The 25,493-nt window shown below is 39.3% G+C and overlaps 1 protein-coding gene across 1 annotated transcript; it reads left to right on the forward strand.

The window, feature by feature from the left end:
- The first annotated feature begins 4,893 nt into the window (after positions 1 to 4,893).
- LOC114316097 (uncharacterized) lies at positions 4,894 to 25,087 on the forward strand. Its single transcript, XM_082917321.1, has 11 exons — positions 4,894 to 5,209; positions 19,112 to 19,540; positions 19,602 to 19,725; positions 20,566 to 20,632; positions 20,809 to 20,922; positions 21,060 to 21,146; positions 21,241 to 21,311; positions 21,396 to 21,461; positions 22,108 to 22,729; positions 23,591 to 23,764; positions 24,703 to 25,087. The coding sequence occupies exons 1-11, from the start codon at positions 4,894 to 4,896 to the stop codon at positions 24,715 to 24,717; spliced, it is 2,085 nt and encodes a 694-aa protein (XP_082773447.1). The 3' UTR covers positions 24,718 to 25,087.
- Positions 25,088 to 25,493: the final 406 nt, after the last annotated feature.

Raw genomic sequence — 25,493 nt, forward strand, 5'->3', positions numbered from 1 at the left:
TGAAATTAAACTAATTTAATTGTTAAATTCCTAAATTAATAACAAATAAATTAAACTAAGGAATTAAATTATCAATAATAAATAAAATTGGGTTTACTGAATTGGGGGAAAAACTAGGGCAAAGAGTCCACCACTAGCCACGTAATTAGGGTTTCCAACCGAAATCAATTATGCTATGGTTTAAACGGATTAATGCTTTGCAACTACAAGTCCAAAGCATTTACCAAGAAGATCATCACATTCAATGTACGAGCACGAACCATCTCAAGTAATACGAATCGTTCACTCTAAACTAAGGTAGTGATACGACTCATTCCTCGTAGCACGGTTCATTTCATACCTTGAATGTGAAGGAATAGAAAACTCATGTATGGATAACATTCAACAATCACAGAAAGTCAAATATTTGAAGATATAATGAAAAATATATATAAGAAACTTCTAAATCACCATACAAATGTTCAAACCTTTACATAATTAAAAATCAAAAAAAAAAACTAAATAATTACATGGCTAGGGTTTCATCAAAACCCTAGAAAAAGAGACTAGCCACTCATGGAGGAGTGGAAGGAGGTAGATGGAGAAGAAACCACCATGGGAGACATCCTTGAAGCTTTTTGTTTCTCTTCCCTTCCAAACCCTAGCCTTTCTCTTTAGGTCAAAACCAGTCCAGAGCCCTATTCCAGCCTTTTCCTTGCCTTTTCTCTACTTCCAATCTCGTCCAAACAGGTTTAAAACGTCGGTTTGACTTTCCTAGAAAAAGTCAACGCACGTGCGAAAAAGTCAACGCACGTGTAGGAAAAGTGAACTCTGTCCAAATTCTGTCTTTTTGCCCATTTTATGCTCCGACGATGTACAACCTGATTGACATTCAACACACATAAAGTATACGGTTTGACAAGCAAGTGAAGTTAAGAGATTCTAATTAATGGCCTCAATGATGTACATTTCGGTCTTAATCAGAACCCATATGAGTTTAAGCCTTTGTCTTAAAATTCATAGGAGTCATGAAAGTACAATATGAAAAGTTTCTCTCAAGGGTGATTGTTTGGGAGAGAAACGTATCTCAAACACTTAGATTGGCTTTGAAAACAAATATTTGGCTTCAAAGCCGGGATTTGGCTCCTAAGCCAGATGTCAAACATCCAGCTAAGGCTTCGAGAGCAAGTAGTTGACTTCGAAGCACATTTTACACCTATGAATGCAAGAATGTTTAGGTTTCGTCTGCTTCGAAGGGATTGGGGACTTTCTCTTAGGTTTCTTATAAAAGATAAAATCCTTCGAAGTGAACTTTAAAGTATTCTGTAGCTAGAATTTGATTCTTATTTAATGTTTTAGACTTCAAAGTTATAAAGCCAGTACTAGGTCAAGTAAAGGATCAAAATCCAAAAAGACTTGCCTAAACATGAAAAATTCCTTTTGGGGTTTTCTGTCAAAATAAACCTTTTTTTTTTTTTTGGAAAACAGCATTGTTACTTTTAAAAGTATTTCGAAGTACTTAAAAGTAACTTTTATACAAAGGTTGGTTAATTCAAAACTGTTAAATTATGTTGACCATGCGATTGTAATGAGAAGACCTAAGGCAAGGATTGTCAATTGTATTCCATACTTTGGAGATATTCAAATCAGGCTTCAAGTATTCCATACTTTGGAGATGTTCAAATTAGGCTTCGAAGCAAAAATTGGTTAATTCGAAGCTCTAATTTTATTTGAATTGTGTGAATAAAATGGTCACAAGCACACAATTGGAACATAAAACCAAATCATGCCAAATAGGGAAAGAAAACCCTAGTTTTATTGATATGTAAGTAATTACATTATAAAAGCCTACTTGGCTACGAATTTGATTTCATAATAATAGAAAGAGTAACAAGTTCATTAAATTTAACCCAGCAATGTTCAATGAACTTATGTTCTTTCTTTATTCTATTTTCTATCCTATCAAAGCTAGGTTGTTGTAGCTGGTATGCTCTTATTTAGTGAAAAAGTTGTTCAACTTTCATCTCGAATTCTGTCTCTTTCAAGCCTTGTTCCATTTCGTCCATATTTAAATCATCTCAGTAAGCTGAATGCTTATTCTTGAAGTCATCATATTCTTCAATAAGGTTCTTTGCTTCGTACTGTGTCTGAATTTGATTGGCTGTGATTTCATTCAAAGGGTCATTGGTAGCCAAAGAAATTTTGTACCAATGAAAAATGAGTGGAAGTTGATCCCAAAAAGCTTGAAATTCTGCATGGGCAATGGGGTTGAAAACATGACCTTGAGTCATAACATCACAGGCCCATTGGAAGTTCTTGTGAGGAATCTCATCTCCAAGAACATTGAAAGGCAAGTGAGAGAAGACAGAAAGCAGAAGTTGAGCTTGGTATCTCTTAAATGCAGGTGGAAAAGCTGGAGGTTGGTAGGAAGGAAAAAAATGATTCTCGAAAAGAGTAAGTTTCATTTCCTCCATCCAATGAGGATTCTAAGGGACAGGAGGTGTAGAGGGATCCATTCTGAAGGAAGAGGGGAACTGGGGTCATTCATGCATTTGAGTCAGTCAGAAGAGCAAAGTTTTGCCTTCTTAGCCAATAATGACGGATTATATCCCTATACTTTTTCTGGATGAGAAGTTGCTCACACTATCTTCGCTGGCATAAAAGACATGTACCATGCCACAAACAAGTTGTCCTCCAGACTGCGTTGGTGATCAATGGGTACATAGGGGTAAACCACTGAGCTCCAAGCAGAAGAAGAAATAGAAAGTGGATCATCGAATTCAACAAATTGATGATGAATCCGCTCCCTTAATTAGGGTTCATTAGGTTTTGACCAACTTTCCCAGCCAGCGGACTGGGAGGAAGAAAAAGCGGCTTTGTCCCATGCGGAGAGTGGTAGGGTAGAAGAGGAGCTTCCAAGATCCATTCCTGCAAATGCTTGTTCCAAAGATTTGTAGTTGGCAGATTCTTGGTCTAAAGGTTGGTAATTTGTAAAAGCTTCCATAAATTGTATAAATAAAGGCGGATAGATATAACCAATAAATGCAGTAAGGTTCTTTTGAGGCCTGCAATCATCTTCCAAAGACTCCTTGTATGCTCGATCAATGTAAGAGAATGTGTGATTGGCCATTGGGGATGTACTAGTCTTTTCGTCTACTCAAAGAATGGTAGTGCAAAGCACAAGGATTTAATGAAGTTCACTGTTTCATTATTCAAAAAGCGGTTATACTCCCAGAATATATAGAGTCCATGCACATCCTAGAATGTGAGTAGATTGCACTAGTTCACTAATATCACCAAGTATTGGGTATAATAGTGCGAGGGGTAATGTTGGCTGTAAAAGCTAATCACAATTTAACACGTGGCACGAAGAAGGCAATTTGGGGAGTTAATACAAATTGCCAATCAAAGTCGGACATATGGCAGTTCGTGTTGGTAATAATGGATTTGCATAGCACTCGAACAATCGAGAGATACAAGATAATGTGGCCTAACGGCTACTCATAAAGTTTAAATTCAAAATTAGAAGAGAAGCCTAATTGCAAGACTGGCGTAGTGAGACTGACTGTGAGAGACATGTTCAGCAATCATGGAAGAACATTTTGACGGTTGGAAGCCCACTTCGACGGTTACCACTGAGAAGTATAAATAGTAAGGAATGCCCCAGAATGAAAGACTTAGACTCAGATCCAGAAACCAGTTTATTTACTTCATTTTCTGTCCATTTTTACACTTTCCAGTTCTTTACATTTCTAGCACTTTAATTCCTGTACCGCACTTCATTCCCTAGAAGTAGTTTCAAATAGTTTGTTGTTGTGAACCTCTACAAGGCTGGGTCAGATCATTGTAAGTTTTCATTTTCTTAATGAAATTCAGATTCTGAAATTGTTCTTCACTTATTATTGTTTTCTAATTTCTCTTAAACTAGCCACCAGTAAAAGTCCTCTTCATTAAGGTTGAAAGAACTATAACACAATCGTCTGATAATTGGTTGGCAATTAATATTCTGTAAGGACTAATTGATCCTTGCTGACACACATAAATTTACATTATTAACCTTCGAAAGTGAAAAAAGCCAACAATAACCAAGGCCACTGTTAAGGCCACAAGAGCTGTAACTGCAGCCACAAGTAAGGCCACTGCCAAAGCCACAAGAGTTGCAGCCACAATCCAAGCTTCAACATAGAGCCAAGGCTACAGTCTTAGCCACAATCACAATTGCATACACATGGGGTAATTCAGAGAGGTTACAAAGTTGTAAACAGTTAGTTTGTTAGAATTTGACCATAGTTAAGTCAAGTAGTTAGTTGTGGTTAGGTGAGTAGATTTGTATCAACTTCACATATAAAGATATTAATCCATGTAATCATTCATTCATTCAATACAAATCATATATTCAAAATAACTTTATGGTATCAGAGCCATAGGCTCTCGCGAGCATCGATCTTCAGAGAGTGCTTCAATGGTATCTCTAAACCCAGCCACAACAACAAGCTCTTCTTCATCTACAATATTGTCTTCAAATCTTACAATGTTTATATCAAATCTTTTGTTTCTACCAAGCATGATTCAACAAATTATATCAAATGGAGAAGTCAGTTGTAGAACATATTGTGAGCGAATAAACTTCTTGGATATGTTGATGGATCAGAGGTATGTCCTCCATTAGTTGTGTTAGATTCCAATAATCATGAAGTTCTAAATCCTAATTACACTCAATGGATTGCCATTGATGCTCATCTCTTGAGCTGTATAACTACAACTTTGTCTCCATCCATTTTCACAAATGTGATACACTGTCAAACAAGTCATGAGGTTTGGAGTGTTCTTGCCAAAAGATTCACTTCACTATCCAGATCTCACATACATCGGTTGAAAAACAAGCTTAATCGAATTGTTAAAAAGGGATTAACCATGGAAGATTATCTAAATCAATTCAAGGTCATATCATATCAGTTAGCTTTGACTTCATCACAGGTGGATGATGAGGATTTAGTTTTGTTAATTCTCAATGGTTTACTAGATGAGTATAATGCATTGAAAACCACCATTCGTGCTAGATTAGATCCTATCTCCATGGAAAATCTATGTTCTTTGATATGTTATGAGTCTATACATGTTGAAGCTTCCCTCAAGGACATACAAGCCTCAGAAGTTCCATTTGCTTATACTGCAAACAGAGGTCATTATTTAAATAGAGGTGGTTACAAAGGTTCTTACAGAGGAAGAGGTTCTTGAAGAGGTAGGGATAGAGGTAGGTTTTAAGGCTCAGGCTCTCAGAATCATTAGAATAATCGTTGTTATTATCAAATAGAGGGCCACACTCAAACTCAATCTTCAAGAGGTAGGACAAGCAATAATTCCCATGCATTAGTGGTCGGCTTCTTTTTGTCACATTTTCGGAGATATTTTTGGCCAGCTGGCACAGCTAGAGAGCACTAGAACCATCCTCTATACACGTCCTTGAAGCTTAGCTTCCTTAAGAAGCTTGTGCTTTTGCTCTCTATAAGAAGGAGGCTCCTCCTCCCTCCTCTAGGTTCAGAAATTTGTGGTTTGAGATATACATACACACTTGTATCTATATCTCTCTTTTGCTCTTGTTTTGTGCCTTAAAGTGTCATTTTGTCTCACATTTGCACACAAACACACACTCAAACACTATCCTTTTGTTGCTGAGGTGCTTAGGAGCTAGTTTTGGTGTTCTTGGGTTGGTTTGAGCTTGAAAAACTGACTGGAGTTGCAGCTTTAAAGGTGGTCTCCAAGGGTGAGTTTCTAACCCTTAAAATCCCCCATTTTTGCTTAAGCTTTTAGCCCTACTTGCATGCTGTTTCAAGATTAACTCTTAACTACAAATTTTTTTGAATTTTGGTGCTTAAGATCTTTGTTTAAGGTCACTTTTCTGTTGGGGGTGATCTACCCCCTCTTAGGCCTTGTTAGGCCTTGTTTTGAGCTATCCCTCTAGGCTCTTGTTGTAGCCTTTGCATGACCTTTCTACCACTGAAATCTAGAGGATTTTCAGTGGTGGAAAGGTGGTTTTAGAGTCCTAAATAGGAGAGGGTCCCCTCTCCTTGTATTTTGAATACTTGTTTCATATGCCTCCTATGTGAGCATGTTTGTTAAGCTTGTGTTGGCTTGTTCTGAGCATGTATTTGGGGTTATTTCAGCATATCATACCACTATTTTGGTTTGGTTTGGTCACCCCTTTCATGCCTTGTACACTTGTAGTGTAATCGTCAAAAACTAGTCTTGTATGCTTCATAAAGTAGCATGTCATTCTAGCTCGATTTGAGTCCATCTCAGCATGTTTTTGGTGGTATTTTGTCATATCATACCTCTGTTAGGGTTTGGTTTGGTCACCCCTTGCATGCTCTATGCACTTGTAGTGCAATTCCATGAATTAGCCTAATGTGTCTCATGCTTTGACATGTCATTCTAGCATGCTTTTGGCTTAACTCTAAGAAGCTTTTGTCCATGTTTTAGCATGCAGCTCTGATTTGTGTTGTTTTGGTCATGCATGCCATGCTTTGTATAGCTATAGTGCATTCTAGCTTGTTAGCTTTGTGTATCGAATCCACTAGCATGCATCGCTTGGCCTATTTGAATGATTTGGCATCTTTTGTTATGTTATTTCAATGCATGTTTCATGGCCATGCACTTGCATCTTTCACTTATTCAATGCGTTGGAGGGTTTGCCCCTTTATGCCTTAACATGAATCATTGCGTATGCCTTCATGCCTTAGCTTGCGAGCCATCATTTCAATGTGTTTTTGGGGTTATCTTTCCATGATATAACTCTAATTTTTGTTGGTTAAGTCATCACATGCTTGGTCTTAATAGGTGTAGTGTAATCTACCTTATTTGCCTTGTATGCATCATGCCTTATGCCCTTCATGCTAGCTTGTTTTGGCTTCCTTCCATGCATGTTTTAGTATCATTTTGACATGTTCTAGGACTATTTTGGGTTGCCTTTTCCATATGCTTCATGTTTCGCATAGTTATAGTACAAGTGCTCTTGCTAGCTTCAAGCTTTGGGCTTCATAACATGCTTCATTTGTATCATGTACTTGATTTGGAATCATTTGTCATGACATTTCAGAGCTTATCATATTGCCATGTTCCCATTTTATTCACTCTTTAAGTGCCTTTGAGTGTTGTGCATTGTTGCCTCTTTTATGGCTTAGCTTGTATGCTTGCATGCCTAGGTCTTTGAGCTCCTACCTCAGCATGTTTACGTCTTTGTTTTGACCTATTTCAACTCTGTCCATGTTTGGCTCATGTATTCGTGCCATGTATTGCATGCCACCTTTGTAGTCCTCCTTATTAGCTTTCATGCTTTAGGACCATTGCATGCTTTGCTTGTGTTGTTTGAATGATTTGGCATCATTTCTTACCTTATTTCAGTGCACCTGGTGTTGTTACACTCCCATGTTTGTCACTCTTTGAGAACTTTTGAGAGTTGTGCTCTTAGGCCTCTTTGATGGGCCATTGCATGTGCATGCTTGTATATGCTTCATGTGCCTTAATTTTATCACCATTGGCCACTGATTTGGGCATGACTGAGGTCTAGCCCCTTTTGGTTTAAGTCCATTTAGCATGTTTATTTACATGTTGTTCGCATGCTTATTGTTCATTGCATTAAGTATGCCATCTTACATTACATTGTGCATACCACGTGGTTATTTGCATTGTGTATGCCAAGTTGTTTCTTTGTATTGTGTATGCATGTTCCTAACATTGCTAAGTTTCCCTTGTAGCATTGCATTGTGCATGCATGCATTAGCATTGTTCGCATGTCATTAGCTTTGTTAAGTTGATCATGCCACATCGCATTGTGCATGCCATGTTGTTTGTGTTGTGTATGCCATGTTGTTGTTTGTGTTGTGTATGCCATGTTGTTGCATTGTTGTTTGGATTAAGTGTTAATCTGATCATTAGAAACGAGGGACGTTTCATACTTGAAGTGATGAAACGTGTCTCAATTCTCGGTCGCCGACGCTCTTGACCAAGCATGATAGAGTTTTAGGCTTTATGTGTTTATTTGTGCATTCATTTTATATTGAATTGTGCAATTTGACTTCTCGGCCATCATGCATCTAAATGCGCGATTGGTGGCTCAAGGGTCGAAAACCACACCCCCTTGAGCTCATGAAATGATAGGCAGGGTGGTTGTGCACATATATCTTGCAAATGCATTGCCATGCCCCTTTCTTACTCTCTGTTGCAGCAAACTGGAGAAATGCAGCAACAACTGGTCGACCATCCAGAATAACTAGCTGGTCAACCACTTTTTCTGGTTTTCAGCATAGAAAGTGGTCAGCCAGTGGCTTGTGACATCCCTAGGTGGTCGGCCAACCTCCCACAGGTCTCCAAGGTGAGTTGGAAGCTTTCTGGAGCTTGGTGCAAGGTTTTGAGGACAATTGCAAACAGAGGCAAATTGGGGCATCGCAACGGATTTCCGAACGCGGCGACCGAGCATGCATCCAGTCTTCTCCCTCTGAGAACCTCCTGTTTTACTGCTTTATTTAGCTTCTTTACTTAGCTAGATTAAGCATTCATTTTATACTTTAATAGTTAATGCGTTTAGCTATTTCAATTTGTTTTGTAATAATTAGTTAACTAGGATTAATTAATTAGTTTGTTTTGTAATAATTAGTTTAATTAGCTTAGATTTGCTAGTTAGCTTCTTATTCGGTCCCTCCGTCGAGAGGGTGCAATGTTGTAATAAGCGTGCGTGTGTGTGATACATGTCTTCCAACCCCCATTTCTTTCTCCCTTTTACTTAACCGCTTACGATGGTTAGTTTTAGGGCATATTTTGTTTAGCATATCTTATGCTCGCATGCGTGCATCCATTCATCTGTCTTGCACGCACCGGGCTCGGCGCACCATACTAATTGCATTGTATTTTTAATACATTTACTTGAATGCGTGTTCAACAGCAGGTTATCAAGTTGCATTTCACATGACGTTCTAGGTAGCCGAGCCTATCTTAATTACATTTTCGCATGTGTTGCATTAGCCATCTTAACATGAACTGGGATCATGCATGATTTCTAACTAGTTCTCTGTTTTGGCTCAGAGTACACTGTGAGTGTTTATGCTTTAGCATACTGCATGTGTGTTATTAACTACCATGAAAGCATGCTTGCTGTGAGGCTAATTGCTTATTTGCTATAACTGCCTGAATGCCTGTGGGTGAAGGTGGGATTCCTTGAATTGGAACAATTCATTGAAATCTGTGATTTAGCCTACTTGCGAGTAACAAACTTTAAACCATTTTCAAAGAAACAAATATGCAATGTTTTGTTCCAAATTAGGCGATCTAGTCTATACTTGTATACTGTGCGCATCACGTAGTAAGATTAGCTAATTAACCGGAATAAGAGCACATGTGTTTTCAAAAACAAAATATCATGCTTAGTGCAGGCCGATCTTTGATCGGGCGAGCAGGGGTGCTCATTGCATGAGCTACACCTCACAGCGCGGATATCAAAGAGTTCCAGGGGGCGCGTCTATAGTTTCTGGCGACTCTGCTGGGGAAATTAGAGAACTTGACTCGAACTCATGATATCTTGTTTTGACTACACTTATGCGTCTCTTTGCATTGCATTTGCATTGGTGCGCCTAAGACACCGTGTTCGCCGTCTACTATTCCTGAACGGTTTGCCTGAGGCTGGATGCCATAAGGTTTACCGGTTACAGGCTCTGCCACGATGGGAACACAAACCTCGGTTTTCACCGGGGCACCCTTTTTGACCATTCGACCTAGTGCATATTGGAATCCATAGTGACTATTCTAAACTAGGACATGTTACTTACCCAATTGTAGGTTGTTTGAAATCGCTGCATGCGTAGTGAAACCCTAGCTCTTGACAAAATAAGACAGGGAAACCCTACCCCAACATAGGGGTGTTTTGGCTCTCATTTGCTATAGGCTTTTAGAGTGTGCCCCTACAGGAATGCAAGTATTAGTTTGCAAGTCTGGGTTTCAGTCCTGAGGGCATCAGTATTTGGGAATCAGTTTTACCTAAGGGTATCAGGTTACAGGCCAAATTTTGAGTAAAACTCAGTAGATAGTGCATTCATTCAGCTTTGCTTGTATCTGTTCTGGTGAAATCAGGCTGAGATACTGTCTGTTTTCTTCTTTTGCAGGGTAGCCGTGGAACTATAGCTTCAGAAGGCTTCAAATATCCCCCGGGTACATTGGACTTTTACTGAAAGACTATGTCGGGTCAGAAATTCAGTTCAGAGCAGCCAGTGTTTTCCTTCGCTGAGGCAGGGTAGAGAAAGGCTAGTCAAGGCTTACCAGTTCATCTGATCCGTTAGTCACCAGTCATATCACCTCAGTTCAGTTCAGCAGACTCATGATGACGCAGAGTTCAGAAGAAATTGTAGTCATGACAGCAGCATTAAACCAGGGAATCACCATGCAGGGTGAGACCAATGCCGAAATGCAACACCCATCTGGGGCACCTACCACACATCCATTCTCGGAACCCTAATCATTTCAAACCGTGAGCCCACTACTTTTGAGCTGATAGGAATGATTGGCGATCTTCAGAGAACTGTGGCTGATCTAGCCTTTGGACTATCGACCCCGCCGTTGACCACATAACATGCCGGAAATTTCACGCCAGAGGACTCCCTACTCCTGGGACGAATTGTGATTGAAATCGGCCAACTTGAAGCCACTTCAAGTTTGGGCAATGACATGTTAACAACAACAGGGCTCCGCTCTGATGTAGCGACCCAAACCTTTGACTAAGCTGAGGCGAGTGGAAAGGACAAGTTAGGGACATGCAGTGATCCCTATGAACACCTTCCGTGGGCTGTGGAAGCTTTGAAAACTGAAGGACTGAACAAACAGCAAGTATTTTCAGTTATTGCACAGATTGTGGACGACACTTTCATCACTCAGAATGAGAGTAGTTCGAGCCAAAGAGAAAATCGGGAGAAAGACCGTCGTACCAGAAACGATCCTTTTAACTCTAAACCCACACTCGGGAAAGATCAACAAACCAAGCCTGCACCTGCCGAGCCCTTTGCTAAAGCATCCAATCCAAACCCCAAAACTTTGAACTATCTCCCTCAAGGTCGCAGGGTCTTCCATGCTCTCTATATGCCTTTGTCCAAGGCTCTTCAAATCCTTGTTTAAAAAGGTCATCTCAAGCCTCTTGAGCCTCGGCCTCTCCCGAATCCCCTTCCAGCTAAGCATGATGGTACCCAATACTGTGCATACCATCAACAAATCGGCCATAGCACCGACAATTACTTTCGTCTTCGCCACGAAGTACAGGATTTGATTGACGATGAGGTCATCATCCCACCAAGCTCATCAAAGTCTATCATCACTGGATCAGTGAACTTGGGGGATAATGTGATGTGATCTGGACATGAACCACTTGCGGACAGTGTTTAGTTTACTCTAGATATAGTGTATGGCACGCAATGTTTGAGCATTTGTGAATGCTGTTTGTTTTGCGTTCTGGCTTGGGTATTGAGTCAGTTTTGTTATGTTGCTTAGGGTCTGTCTTGTTGTATCGAGTCAGTCCTGTTGTATAGGAGTCGAGTGATTCCGGGGGTGTTATCTTGGATATCACTATTTTGTTTTGTGTTTGTCTTTTCGCTTTCTTTTGAGTCTGTTTCTACCGTGGAGCCAGTTACACCAGAAGATCTGAATAAAACAGTCGTTTTTCATGCTTTTGTGTTTCTTGCTGTTTTGAACATGTTGTGCCAGCAAGTTTGAATGAAACGGCAGTGCATTTTTCACCTACTTCTTCTGTGCTTTGAAATCATTGCATTGACCTAAGTTTTTCAAAACTTTTTTTGAACACTGTGGTGAAAACGAAGAGGAAGGAATTCCTCGGGTTTTGCAAAATTTGATCAAGTGAGAGAAAGAGAGGCATGCTAAGGCCTTAATGAATGAGATCATGCTAGTTAATATGAGTACTGAGAAGGATCCTAGCTTGATCTAGATTGGTTCTACATTGTCTTCTGCATGAGCGATTAGTCGCTTTCTTAAAAGATTTCAAAAGAAATGTTTTACGCCGTCCTGTGAAGACCTGTGTGGAATCACTCTTGAGATTGTACAGCTTAGGATCGCTCTCAGCCTCGAGACTCAACCCCTTTATTTTCAAACCTTGAACTTGGATTTAGAATGTTCAATGGTCAACCACAATGTGAGGCCTGTGTGGCCAGATTTGAAGCAGTCATCGAATTAGGGGCAAGAAGGTCAGATATGATCAAAAGGAAGCTTGCGAAGCCAGATTAGAAGCCCCCCCTCAAACAAGGGGCAAAAATGTCCTATGTGCTCAGAGAGTCAAAAATTGGGACACTTCTCAAGTTAATGAAGATCGGCAAGAATGCCAAATCCTAGAAGGGAAAAAAGAAGAAAGTATTACTGAAGGACAACTAAGTTCCTATCCACAACACTAGGGGAAAATTTAGCCCCCATTGAATGGACTTCTGCACCATCAGCGAACAGCAGCCATTCTCTTGGATTCAGATGCTTCAAGATCCTAAAACCATTTGACATGGGCAAAGCTACACTTTTACCCTTGAGAGGTTTGCTGGGCTGAGAACCCGGAAGGGCAACCCAGGCAAAAGTTAGAGCAAGAAAAAGAAAAGAAAAGATTGGAAAATGAAAAAAAAAATGAATGAAAAAAAAAGAATGAAAAAAGATGAAAAGAAATCAAAAGAAAATAAAAACATATCTTGCAAGGTTGAAAACCCGGAAGGGTGGCCTTGGCAAAAGTTAGAGTGCAAAAGGAGAGGTTAAATACCTGAGTGTGCCTTAACCCCGAACTACGTAAGGCTTGATTCCCATGTTTGGGATACGTAGGCAACTTCATTCTAAAGTCCAGTCATAAACACTTCCAAATCGATTGTGTCCATGGAATGGTGCTGATCATCTTTGTCTTCTCTATATCCGAGAGTTCGGTTGTGGTCGTCACTTTGAAGACTGATTACAGTGCGCTGTGGTGCCATTTAAACAAGGGGCAACTTTCTGTTGTCGTACAATGTGCTGCGATGCTATCCAAACAAGGGGCAATTTTCCGTAGCCGTGCAGTGCCATTTAGACAAGGGGCAATTTTCCATTATTTTGGATCTGAGGTTGCGCATCTCAAGAGTGGATTTTGTTTTGGTAGAGCAGTGGCCTTTTGTAAAAATAGTTTTGAGAATTTTTACTGAGGTTAATTAATTCTCTCGAAAATTATTCCATTTTTCCAAAACTGGACCATTTCTTGGACCTTAAAAGGAAAATTTTCAGTGCTCATAACCTCACTTGCATGATTTTGAATCAAAAAGTTGAACAAGTATGTTAATCTAACTCTTATATTGATTAAAATTGTTTTAGCAGAAGTCCAAAACAAAAAATGGTCAAAATGATAATCTAGGGGCACAGTTGAGTCGGCCTTCCTGTCTTTTCCCCGTTGTCAATGTACTTGCCAGAGAGGGCACCATACTTTCCAGGAAATGCACTCCACCTACCAGAAAAGGGCATAACTGAAGCTAACAACAAAGGGCTGAAAGCTCTCTCATCCTCCAAGCAGAGAGGTACCAAGCTAAGTGCGGAGCACGAACTGGAATAGGTCAAGATATTCCACTCCCTCATTCGAGGCATCAACTAGACGTCGCTGGAAGAAATAGCCGCGAGCTGAATATGCTGGGTATGACCTCACGACTTCCTATTTACCCGTCACCACCCAGGGGGAGGGATAAAAAAGAAGGGAGATTAAAGAATAGAGAGATGTGCGCTGAGAGAAAAGTGAGAAAAGGGCTTTTTCAGAAAAGAAGAGATTGAGTGCCAGAGTGATGTGAGAATCATAAATAAGAAAGGGTGGGAAGCAATACCTGGAGAAACTGGCTCCTCGCAAGCCAAGAGGTCTCTTGCCTTTGCAACACATCTGTGTGTCGTGTCTGTTGTTTTGTTTGTCTCGATTCTTGTTTTGTGTCGTTTCGAGTGTTTCTCGATGTGTTTAGGTTGTTTACCTTTTGTTTTCCTTTGTTGAGGCCTGGTGTGCTATGTTCAGTCGTAGGCTCAATACCCGGTCGAGAACTCATTTCTCTATTTCAAATTATTTTGTGCTCAAAACGAGATTTGTTCTCTCACTAAACTGCAGGGTTCAACCCAAGTCATGTGAGAACAATCAAACCAGGACCTATTTGAAGCTATTTGGGTTCCGGGCTGCAAAGCAAAAGAAAAGAGGAAAAATTTGAAGCATTTGAGTTTGTTACAACCTTTGCAAGTTCTGTTACTACATCCAGTATGATCAGAATGAGCTGTATGTTCAGAGTGAGCAGTGTGCTACATGAGCCATGTGCCAAATAAATCAAGAATACTGTGTTTTGAGCTGTGTGTTCAGAATGAGCAGTGTGCTCTATGAGTTGTGTGTTCAAAATAACTAGAATACTGTGTTATGAGTTGTGTGTTCAGAATGAGCAGTGTGCCATACGAACTGTGTGTTCAAAGTGAACAGAATGTTGTGTTGATTATTTTCATGCCAGAATTGCGATCAGAAGTGCTCTCCCTAAGTATCAATCCCTATCAGAGGCATCTTGGCTGTGTTTGCAATGTGTTCCTAGGAGATCAATTGCGATGGTGGAAACTAGAGTTCAAAAGGCTGTTGCCTAGAACACAAAGGTTTGGAATTTTCGAGACTAAAGTCTGGTTTAAATACCTATCCCGGCTTGAAATTTGTATGGAAGCCCCATAGGTTGAGGTAGCGAGTATGCATCTCAATTCTGGATACTAAACCAACCTAGTTTGTCATCCCATTAAAGAATAGGGAAAGTTGTGAATGTGATCAGGAAGGAAAATGGCATCCGTGGTTTCTCCAGCAGATGTTACTCCTTGTCAGCATTTCAGGACCTTTGTACTGCAAGTTGAAGGTAAGAGTTCGAAGAACACAAAGGGATGGTCCCAGTCGGAGTAGAGCGGTTCACTGCCACTCACCTCATGAGGTGCTTTCTAAAGCGTCGCTTTGTTTGTTCATTGCATTCCTTAAACATCTTGCATTGTATTGCATTCTACCTATAAAGTTTCTTTCGTGAGCGGAATTGTATGTACTGTTCATTCAGAGAGGTTCCAGTTCAGTTTGACTGATACCTTTCACCTCTCGCGTTTGGCGTGCGCTTGGAAACCCTTCTCCTCTCGCGTTTGGCGCGCATTTGGATACCTTTCCCCTCTTGCATTTGGCGCGCGTTTGGATACCTTTCCTCTCTCGTGTCTGATCGCATCTGATACGCTGAGAGGTTTTACCTTTCCTCTCTCGCGTCTGATACTCTGAGAGGTTTGACCTTTTCTCTCCCGCGTATGATACACTGAGAGATTCACCTTTCCTCTCTCGCGTGTGATACGCTGAGGGGTTGTACCTTTCCTCTCTCACGTATGATACGCTGAGAGGTTTACCTTTCCTCTCTCGCGTGTGATGCGCTAAGAGGTTCTCCCTTTCCTCTCTCACGTGTGATACGCTGAGAGGAGTACCTCACCACTTGTTGCATTGCTATGTTTCTCCTTCTTTCCGAAACAAGGGGATATGTCCCTATGTTTGTCCTTTTCTCTGAAACACAGGGATATGTCCCTGTGTTTCTCTTTTTTTTAGAAACACGGGGATATGTCCCTATGTTTCTCCTTCTTTTTGAAACACGGGGATATGTCCCTATGTTTCTCCTTCTTTTCAAAACACAGGGATTTGTCCCTATGTTTCTCCTTCTTTCCAAAACACGGGGATATGTCCCTATGTTTCCCTTTTTTTCAGAAACACGAGGATATGCCCTTATGTTTCTCCTTCTTTCCGAAACACTAGGATACGTCCCTATGTTTCTCCCTTTTCGGTTAAGAGCATTTGGAAAATGTTCCAATGCTTGAGCCATTCCAAAACACTAGGATATGTCCCTATGTTTCTCCCTCTCTCCCTTTCCTCACACGATTTCAGTGCATATGGAATTTATCTCAAGTTGTGTCGTGTACGCACTTGGGCGGGTTGTTTCGGACCTCCTCTCACGATTTTAACATGGTTTGAGTGTTCATTTTTCTCACACGATTTCATCGTGTTTGGAATTTATCTCAGGTTACATTGTGTACGTGCCTGGGCGGGTTGTTTTTGGACCTCCTCTCACGTTTTCAGCGTGGTTTGAGTGTCCATTTCCTCACACGATTTCAGTGTATTTGGAATTTATCTCAAGTTGCGTTGTGTACGCACCTGGGCGGGTTGTTTTCGAACCTCCTCTCACGATTTCAGCGTGGTTTGAGTGTCCTTTCCTCACACGATTTTAGCGTGTTTGGAATTTATCTCAGGTTGCGTTGTGTATGTGCCTAGGCGGTTTTTTTTCGGACCTCCTCTCACGATTTCAACGTGGTTTGAGTTTCCTTTTCCTCACACGATTTCAGCGTGTTTGAAATTTATCTCAGGTTGCATTGTGTACACGCCTGGGCGGTTTGTTTTCGGTCCTCCTCTCACGATTTTAGCGTGGTTTGAGTGTCCTTTTCCTCACACGATTTCAGCATGTTTGGATTTTATCTCTGTTTGCGTTGTGTACACGCCTGGGCGGTTTGTTTTTGGACCTCCTCTCACGATTTTAGCGTGGTTTGAGTGTCCATTTTCCCTACACAATTTCAGCGTGTTTGGAGTTTGTCTCAGGTTGCGTTGTGTACGCGCCTGATTGTTTGTTTTTTCTCCTCTCATGATTCCAGCATGGTTACAGTATGTCCCCCATTGCATCTACTGTACTATCTGTTTCATCGCACTATTTTGGGCACCTTACTTGCATTGTGCATGCATTTTATCGCGCTATTTTGCGCATCACACTGTTTTGTGCACCTTACTTGCATTGTGCATGCATTTTATCGCACTATTTTGCGCATCGCACTGTTTTGTGCACCTTACTTGCATTGTGCATGCATTTTATCGCACTATTTTGCGCATCGCACTGTTTTGTGCACCTTACTTGCATTGTGCATGCATTTTATCGCGCTATCTTGCGCACCTTACCTGCACTTATTAGTTCATTGTACGTTTCTCGTTTCATTATCATGCACCCTTCTTCCGCATTGTTATGCGTCACACCTAGGTTGCATTGTCATGCACCCCTTTCCGCATTGTTATGCGTCACACCTAGGTTGCAGTGTCATGCACCCCTTACCGCATTATTATGCGTCACACTTAGGTTACATTGTCATGCACCCCTTTCCGCATTGTTATGCGTCACACTTAGGTTGCATTGTCATGCACCCCTTTTCGCACTGTTATGCGTCATACTTAGGTTGCATTGTCATGCACCCCTTCCATCTGCATTGTCATGCACTCTTCACGTGCGTTGCCACGCACGTTTCGCCTGCATTGTTATGCACACTACTTGCATTGTTATGCACGTTTCACTGGCATTGTCATGCACCCACACTTTGCTTGCGTTGTCACGCACGTTTCACTTGCATTCCTATGCACTTTTTCATCGGCATCATATGTGTTCGCATTTGATATAGCGTTGAATATGTGTTGCAAACTATATTGTACCTGTTAAGTTTCTTTCTTTTGCAAGCACGATATTGTATGTACGGTTGATTTAAAGCTGGCACGACCAAACGAACCAGACGATATTGTATGTACGGTTCATTTGAGGCTAGTGCGACCAGACGGTATTGTATGTATTCCGCGTGAGATGTAGCGAGAATTGTATAATTCTCTTACATCCTTTCTGCATGTAATGTAGTTTGATTTTTATTCGCTTGCTTAAACTGTTACAGTTATTATGTATATTTGCTTCATTACAACTTTCTTTGCATGATCATAAGGTATATTCGGCTTTGTACATATCTTTTGCATCTTGCCCCAGCCTGCGGGTGCATCTCTTTGTTATCTTGCCTGTGTGTCTAAGTTTTCAGCCTTATAAAAAATGGGTCGTCTCTGGGCTTTGACATTCACTCCTGTCACTTATGACTTCCGAGTTCTATCAAAGAGGGGCAACTGTAGACACCCCATCTTTGACCGATCTTAAGACTCAGACGTCATCAATTGAGCGCTTGTTGATTGTGCATGTCGTGCTCGTTCTGAGGTTTCAGAGTTTTTGGCTGAGAGCCTTGCCTCCGGGCTTTTGAACTCTTTGGGCTTTGGCTCAGTTTGTGGACTGAATCTTGTTTTCTCTTCCCAGAGGGAAGGAGAGATCTTGTAGACCATCTCTTTGTGGTCGTAGACCGCTTTTTGTGGTCGTAGGCCACTTTTCCCGTTTGGAGACTAGTTTCTGATTTTTGGAGCCTTCGACCGCGCGCCTTGTCTCAGGACCACTTAACGTTCTCCGTTTGATGTGGTTTTTGAACCATGCCTTGTTGCCTCTACCTAGAGGAACACTGTGGTCCGGGAGACCACTTTTGTGGTCGTATACCACTTTTGATGCTAGTAGACTAGTTTTCGAGGCTTTTGGCCACGTGCTTTGCCTCCTGGTCTTTCGTCTTGCATCCGTTTTGGTTTGTTTTGGGTACAAACCTTGTTTTCCTTGTTTGGATGGTGGTACAAGGGTGGGAGACCAGTTTTTCCCCTTGGAGACCACTTTTCCTCCTGCCTACCAGTTTTCTGGTCGAATAACTGGCTTTCTTGGTCTTTGGGCCACCTTTTTTGGTCGGCCACCACATCACTTGCTTGTTTTCAGTGTGTAGACTTCTCCTACCTCTGGCCGAGCAATTTTTGTTGTGGGAGACCACTTAAAGTGGTCGGCCGACCACTTAAAGTAGCTGGCCGACCACTTCAAGTGATCGGCTGCTTTTTACCACCTTTTTGGAGATATTTTTGGCCAGCTGGCACAGCTGGAGAGCACTAGAACCATCCTCCCACTACAGGAAATTAGAGATTTAGTGGCGTTTAATTAACGACGTTTTATTAAATGTCACTTTTTCTAATAATTAGTGGCGTTTTCTAAACGTCGCATTTGTTAATAATCAAAACGGTACCGTTTTGTGCATAGAAGACCTTTGAAAAACGCCTCCAAATCCTGTCACTCTTCACACCCTCTTCTGTCTCTCTAAACCTTTGTTTTGAAAACCCACGTCTCTCCTGTCTCTCTTGCTCTCTCTCTCTCAGAGGATTGAATCTGTTTGATTGAAAAAAAAAGATGAGTTCTCTCTCTCGATTCTTCTTCAGTCTCTTACTCAGTGATTCTTCTTCGATTCTTCTTCAGTTCGGTGATTCATCTCAGGATTGCGATTTCGAAGTTCGATTTTGAGCACAGCTTATCAAATTATCGCAGAGATTCAGTTGCTTATCAATGGAATCGTCATAAATCGAAGTTCTCTCTCGAAATCGAAGTGATTCATCAGAGCGATTTCGAAGTTCATATCAGTGATTCAGATCTGTCTCAGCGATTCAGATCTCGAAATCGAAGTTCATATCACTTCGATTTCATATTGCGATTCAGATCTAAGTTCATATCGCTTCGATTTCGATTCAAATCTGAGTTCATATCACTTCGATTTCGATTCAGATCGCGATTCAGATCTCAGCTATTCAAATCGGTATTGGTGATTCATATCTCAAAATCGAAATCGAAGTTCATCTCAGCTATTCAGATCGGTGAGCTCCACTCTCTCTCTCTCTCTCTCTCTCTCTGCTGTCTAAACCCTAATTATTGCAGAGACTCAGCTCGGTGATTCAGAGATTCAGATCAGTCTCAACGATTCACATCGGTTATTCATCAGAGCGATTTCGAAGTTCTCTCTCAAAATCGAAATCGAAGTTAATCTCAGCGATTCCGAGAGGTGAGCTCTGCTCTGCTCTCTCTCTCGGTGAAATCAGTCCTGTGAAATTCAGATCAATTGAGAAAAAAAAGTTCAACCAGTTGATTGCATTGACTTGTTTTCAAAATATTTTCATTTTTTTTTCTTCGTGTTTTTGGGAATAAAAACAATAAAAGTTGAGAAACATTAATATCTTTTTCTTTTTGTTTCTTTTGTGTGAACAAATTTTGCAATTTTTTAAAAACAATATGAAAGCGTTTCCTATTACTGGAGTGTTTTTTTAAAAGCTTTTCCAAAGACAACGATTAGAAATAGTTTTCGTAAAAAAAAAATTCCATATCGTTTCAGTTTCAATTTTTTTTCCCCTTTCAAGAATAGAAAAAAGAATGCATTATGCCAGATGATAATAGAAGGCCTGAGTTAGGGCTTACGAAATCTCTTCTATACAATGAAACTTATCATCATAATCATAAAAAATTGAATGTTTTTCATTGGTAATAATACACTAGTACTCCTTTTCTTACTTGAAAATTACAAATTCAATTTGACATACATACTACTTTTCCCCAAGAAAACTTACCCATTAAATGTTTTTTCAGTTGGATGATTGTTTTGATCTCATAACATTGGTTTTATCCCCCCTCCAACCCCTTCCTTTATAGTGCATTCTTGCGTCTGAAAAGAACGAAGAAGCTATTTTGTGGAGCCATCAAAGCGAGGAAGGTTTCTGCTGATGCACTCTGTATCCCAAGTATCTACAAAGTTTGTAATATTGAGAAAAAAAAAAGAAAAAGAAAAAAAAAAGAAAAAGAAAAAAAGAATTTTCTAATGTCTTGTTTCAAATTGTTCCAATTATTGTAGATATTGTGTTGTTTTTGATCCACTAGATGGTTCCTCAAGCATCAACTGTGGTGTTTCAGTTGGAACTGTATGGCCCCTATTGCTTTGGCCTTGATATTATTATTATTATTATTATTATTTAACTTCTATTTGTACCATTTTTGTTTATTGTTTTTTTTTTTTTTTTTTTTTTTTTGACTAAGCACATTTTGGTTGAATTGATACTTATTTAGAAATTGTTAAAATCTCTTTTATTGGATATAGATCTTTGGGATTTATATGGTGAAGGATAAGGAGAATCCAACTCTTGACGATGTATTGCAATCCGGAAAGAATTTGTTGGCTGCAGGTTATTGCATGTGTGGAAGCTCTTGCATGGTAATTATCATTACCTTCTCTGTGTTTTAGATACTTTGTCATGAATTTTTGTTTGTGGAAAAACTTGGGTTTCTATTTATTTTTGATAGAAAAGCTCCATCTTGTTGATTTTGCAATGGTGTTCAATGGTGTTGTAGCTAGTCCTTAGCACTGGAAATGGCGTCAATGGCTTCACGCTCGATCCATCTATTGGGGAGTTTATATTAACTCACCCAGATATCAAGGTAAAAATTGTGTGCTATCATATTTGAACACATGAACTCTGTTTTAGTACTATGTAGTTCTCTAATCATGCTTCATTACTGCATCTACGAACAGGTTCCAAAGAAAGGAAAGATCTATTCAACAAATGAAGGAAACGCCCAGTATTGGGATGAACCAACCACAAAGTAAATGTAGCTAAATTTGGCAATTGTCATCTTTCTATTACCTTTAAAAGGCTAATAAAATTTCTTATATTCATTTAATTTCAGGTATGTTGAAAATAACAAGTTCCCTAAGGATGGTTCATCACCAAAGTCCCTAAGATACATTGGAAGGTATACAGTTTTTTGGCATTACAAGTTTTATCACCATGTCAGCATTGCAATCTTGTGTCACATCTCCTTGTCTTTGTTACTTGGTTTCCCGACCTCAACATAATAGTCTTAAATGAATTCTATCGCATGAGGAACTTTTTATTCTTTTTTCTTTTCCTTTTCCTTTTGCTATTTCTTATTCTTTTTTTCTTTTTCTTTTTTTCTTTCTTTTTCCCCCCGGACCATATCAAACTAGTAAACTTTTCTCATTTTATGGGACTTGTAAACTTGTAAAAGAAGGCATCCAATCCTGCACGGTTGAACATTTTAAGCTGTAGAATAAATTGAAAATTTCATTTTTTAACTAGTTTTCAGAAATTATGGACAAGCTAGTTAAGGAAGGTATTCTATCTAAGTACAGAGTGCATCTGTGAAATTAATTAAATTTGGTTGGAAAGAAAGAAAGAAGATTTTTAAGTTTCTACTATCAGACCTTCATCTTCTTCAAATTCTACCTTCTTCTGCCATTTGTAGGAAATATAGATTCGTTGCAATTAGGAAATTTTAGGTACTTACTGTAATCTTTGGGCGTCCACATCCTTGTTTTGTCTCAAATGCATCTTGACTAAATTGTGTTTTAAATTCTTGTTGATATGGCTGAAATCAGACTTCCAAGGTTAGAGCAGGGTCAAACCAAGATAAAAAATGTTCCAATTGCTGTCACCCCAGAAGGATTCTGGTGCTGCCCTTCTCCTGTTGTGTTTCAAAAGCCCCCCAAGAACCAAAATCCTCTGAACAATCCCAAACCATCCCCACCAATACCCAAGACGTCTTTTCAGAAGAAACAAACCCCATTAACCAAGAAAAAGCCAACATTGATTCCGTCCCGACCAGGACTTGTTTCTGATGAACAAAGAAATCCCGGCTCTGATACACCTGTTCTTAATGCACCTGTAGTTAATGAGAGAATGCCACGGCCCAAGGTTGAAAATTTTCCGAGGAAGGTGTCAATTGAGTTTGGTGAACTGGGAACTAGTGATTTGAAGGTAGTTTTGCTTGGCAAGCAGGGCTTTGCAGTGAGGTTGAGTGTGCACAAGAATGTTCTTGTAGAATATAGCAGTTTTTTCGCAGACAGATTGTTAGAGCAGCCGCCTGGTTTACCTGGTCTTGAAATTGATGATTGTGAGGATGTTGAAATATATGTTGAAACTGTGGGACTGATGTATTGCAAAGATTTGAAGCAGCGGTTGATTAAGCAAAACGTTTCACGCGTTCTGCGTATCCTCAAGGTAATTTAGAGAATTATGTAATAGACTTTTCTTTCTTTCTTTATTTATTAATTTTTGAAACTAGTATAGATTGACTGCAATTATGCTTTGAAGGTTTGGTTTCAAGGACAGTTTGTATTAATAATGACTGTAATTAATTGGTTTGGTGTTGTTTCATTAATATGGATTTTTGTTAATATACATATCAGCATATGTTTCTTTTGCGAGTATCAGGTAGTTCTGATAATTATATTTCTATAAACGAGTATTTTTTAGCTTTCCAGTCATGGAAAGTCAAAACACCCAATTGCACTTATGAATGGGGGATTCTCGTTCCTGTCCCAAGATCTAACTCATTCATGAAGTGTTATAATAGAAACTTGAAACATCCAATCAATATTAAGGCACAAAATTATGTCCCTAACCAATTAAGACAGTTACACCATTAACAAGCAAAAGGTAGTTCATTTCTTTTCATTCAGCTTGAATTTTGTGTCTTTGTGTTATTGTAGTCTCAAGTGTTTTTTATTTTTTATTGGGGTAACAAAACCACAATTGTAGAAATTTGACTATGATTTCAATCCTACAATGGAAAATGGAAAAACTTTATGGAAACCAGTGGCCTTTTATTTCAGAATTTCGTTGTTTGCACGATTTGTTGTATAATAATTTGTTGATGTAATCTCAATTAAATTCCACTCAAGTTTTCCTGTTTCATGCTCATGCTTCTTGGTGCACATTGCACATGCCTTTTCCTTAAGAAAATTTCTTCTAGTTGTAGTGATAGACAAATTCTCTGTTTCTTTGAAAAACATTATGAACCTTTATTTCCTTTGCTTGTTTTATGAATGGATTTGAAGACTTAATGTTGTGGTATAAAAGGAAACCATGGAACAGGTGTCAGAGAAAAAATTTCCTTTCAATGCAGAAAATTACAAATTATATGAAGAAGTTGGAGAAGGTGTCAGCGCCACTGTTCACCGGGCTCTCTGCATTCCTCTGCATGAGATAGTTGCCATCAAGGTTCTTGATCTGGAGAAGTGTAATAATGACCTGGTATATGTTAGCTGCTTTATTTATATTATTCTGACACATTTAGTTTATTATTGCATTTAGCTATGGTTCTACTGTACTTGGTTATTTTTCATAATATTGTTATTTTTCAGCTTTATTACAAGTATGTTTTTTAGTTAAATATAATTGGTACTTTTACACGTTAACTGTCAAACTTCTAACAGTTTCTCAACCAAGATAAATAAATGATTAATAAGGTAACAAATATTGGGTCATGAAAATTCGGCATAATGTTTTACTGGCCATCTTATGAATTGTCATGTTGGTAGGCATGATAAAAATTAATTGCGTGGGTGGTTACGCCTTAAAGGTACTACATGAGTTCCTTCTGTTACTTTTCCTTTTTTCTTTGATTGAGGGTCATAGAAGACATGTTGATGCATGACAAGAACATTAGAGCAACTTCATTGATGTAGTATTTAGGTGTAGCAGTACTAAAGAAGCACAACACAACGTAAAACACTCCGACAATGTAGAATATGGTCTGCTAAAATAGCACATATTTTATACTACACCAGTGGAGCAATTTACAAAGAGACGTCTCACCTACCACCTTGCCCTCTCTATAGATTTGAAGAATTAATATTGTGGCTGCTAAAGAAAATCTTTTAACTGAATGCCATCAATAGCTCATATTGAATGCTAGTGACAGTGATTGACTGATTTTATTTTATCTTTCCTTCTCGACACTTGTTTGAATGAAATAAACCATTCTATGATTTTACTTCATAGGTTGATATTCATTCTTGGTAAAAACTATCAATTATGTACCTGCAGACTGTATGTTCCTTTCTTCTTGTTTGTTTGAGGTTCATTTAAAATTTAGGTCTATAGTGCTCTATTCTGACCAGTGATTTGTAAATTGATTAGTAGGATCGACATTTGAGAAAATGATATTTTTTCTTCTGTCTCTCCAAAAGTCATATTCTAGGTAATTGTTGCTTCTGGAGCTGTGAAGCATGAGGACCTTGTTGAGCAAGTGAAGAAGTTGTTTACCAAATTGTCATCGGATCCAACCACAACTTCTGAATTAGTTGCCAAAGGGCCAGCAATTTTTTCAGGATTTTGTGTTAAAATCTTTTGGTTTTTTATTTCTCTTATTTTTTCTTTTTTTCCTTGGATCTGACAGTGGGTGTTTTGGTTCACTTCTTATTTTTTGTATTAAATAGGGGAGTGGTGAGAGAGAGAGGAGGGTAATGTTATTTTGTGGCTTTGTATATAAGGTAGTAATTTTTTGATTGAGAATTGTGAATTCAATTTTTGGATATGTTATTTTGTGGGAAAATTAATGTTATATTTGTTATTTGAATGGGAGTGTTATTATTTCATATTAGTGTTATTTAGTTTTATTATTAATGTTCTTTTAGTTCAATTACATAAAATTAGCACAATTTCAAAACCAAAAAAAAAAAAAGAAAAAAGAAAGAAAGATAAGACGGCGTTTTTAAAATGCCACTATAACGGTTGGAATTTTTAAAATTAAAAAAGCCTATGAAGGCGTTTTAAAAACGTCGCTAAAATCATGGTGACGTGACAGTATTGTTAGGGTAGGACATTTGGCGGCGTTTTTAAAAACGCCGCGTATACTAATACAGTGACGTTTTCCAAACGCCATAAACTTATAGCGACGGCCGCGTCGTCGGCGTTTGGTACTAAACGTCGCAGAAATAATTAGCGACGTTTTTGATACTTATAGCGGCGTTTTTTAAAC

Source organism: Camellia sinensis, chromosome 1, assembly GCF_055761805.1.
Source record: "Camellia sinensis isolate YWXY chromosome 1, ASM5576180v1, whole genome shotgun sequence".
Lineage (NCBI taxonomy): Eukaryota > Viridiplantae > Streptophyta > Magnoliopsida > Ericales > Theaceae > Camellia > Camellia sinensis.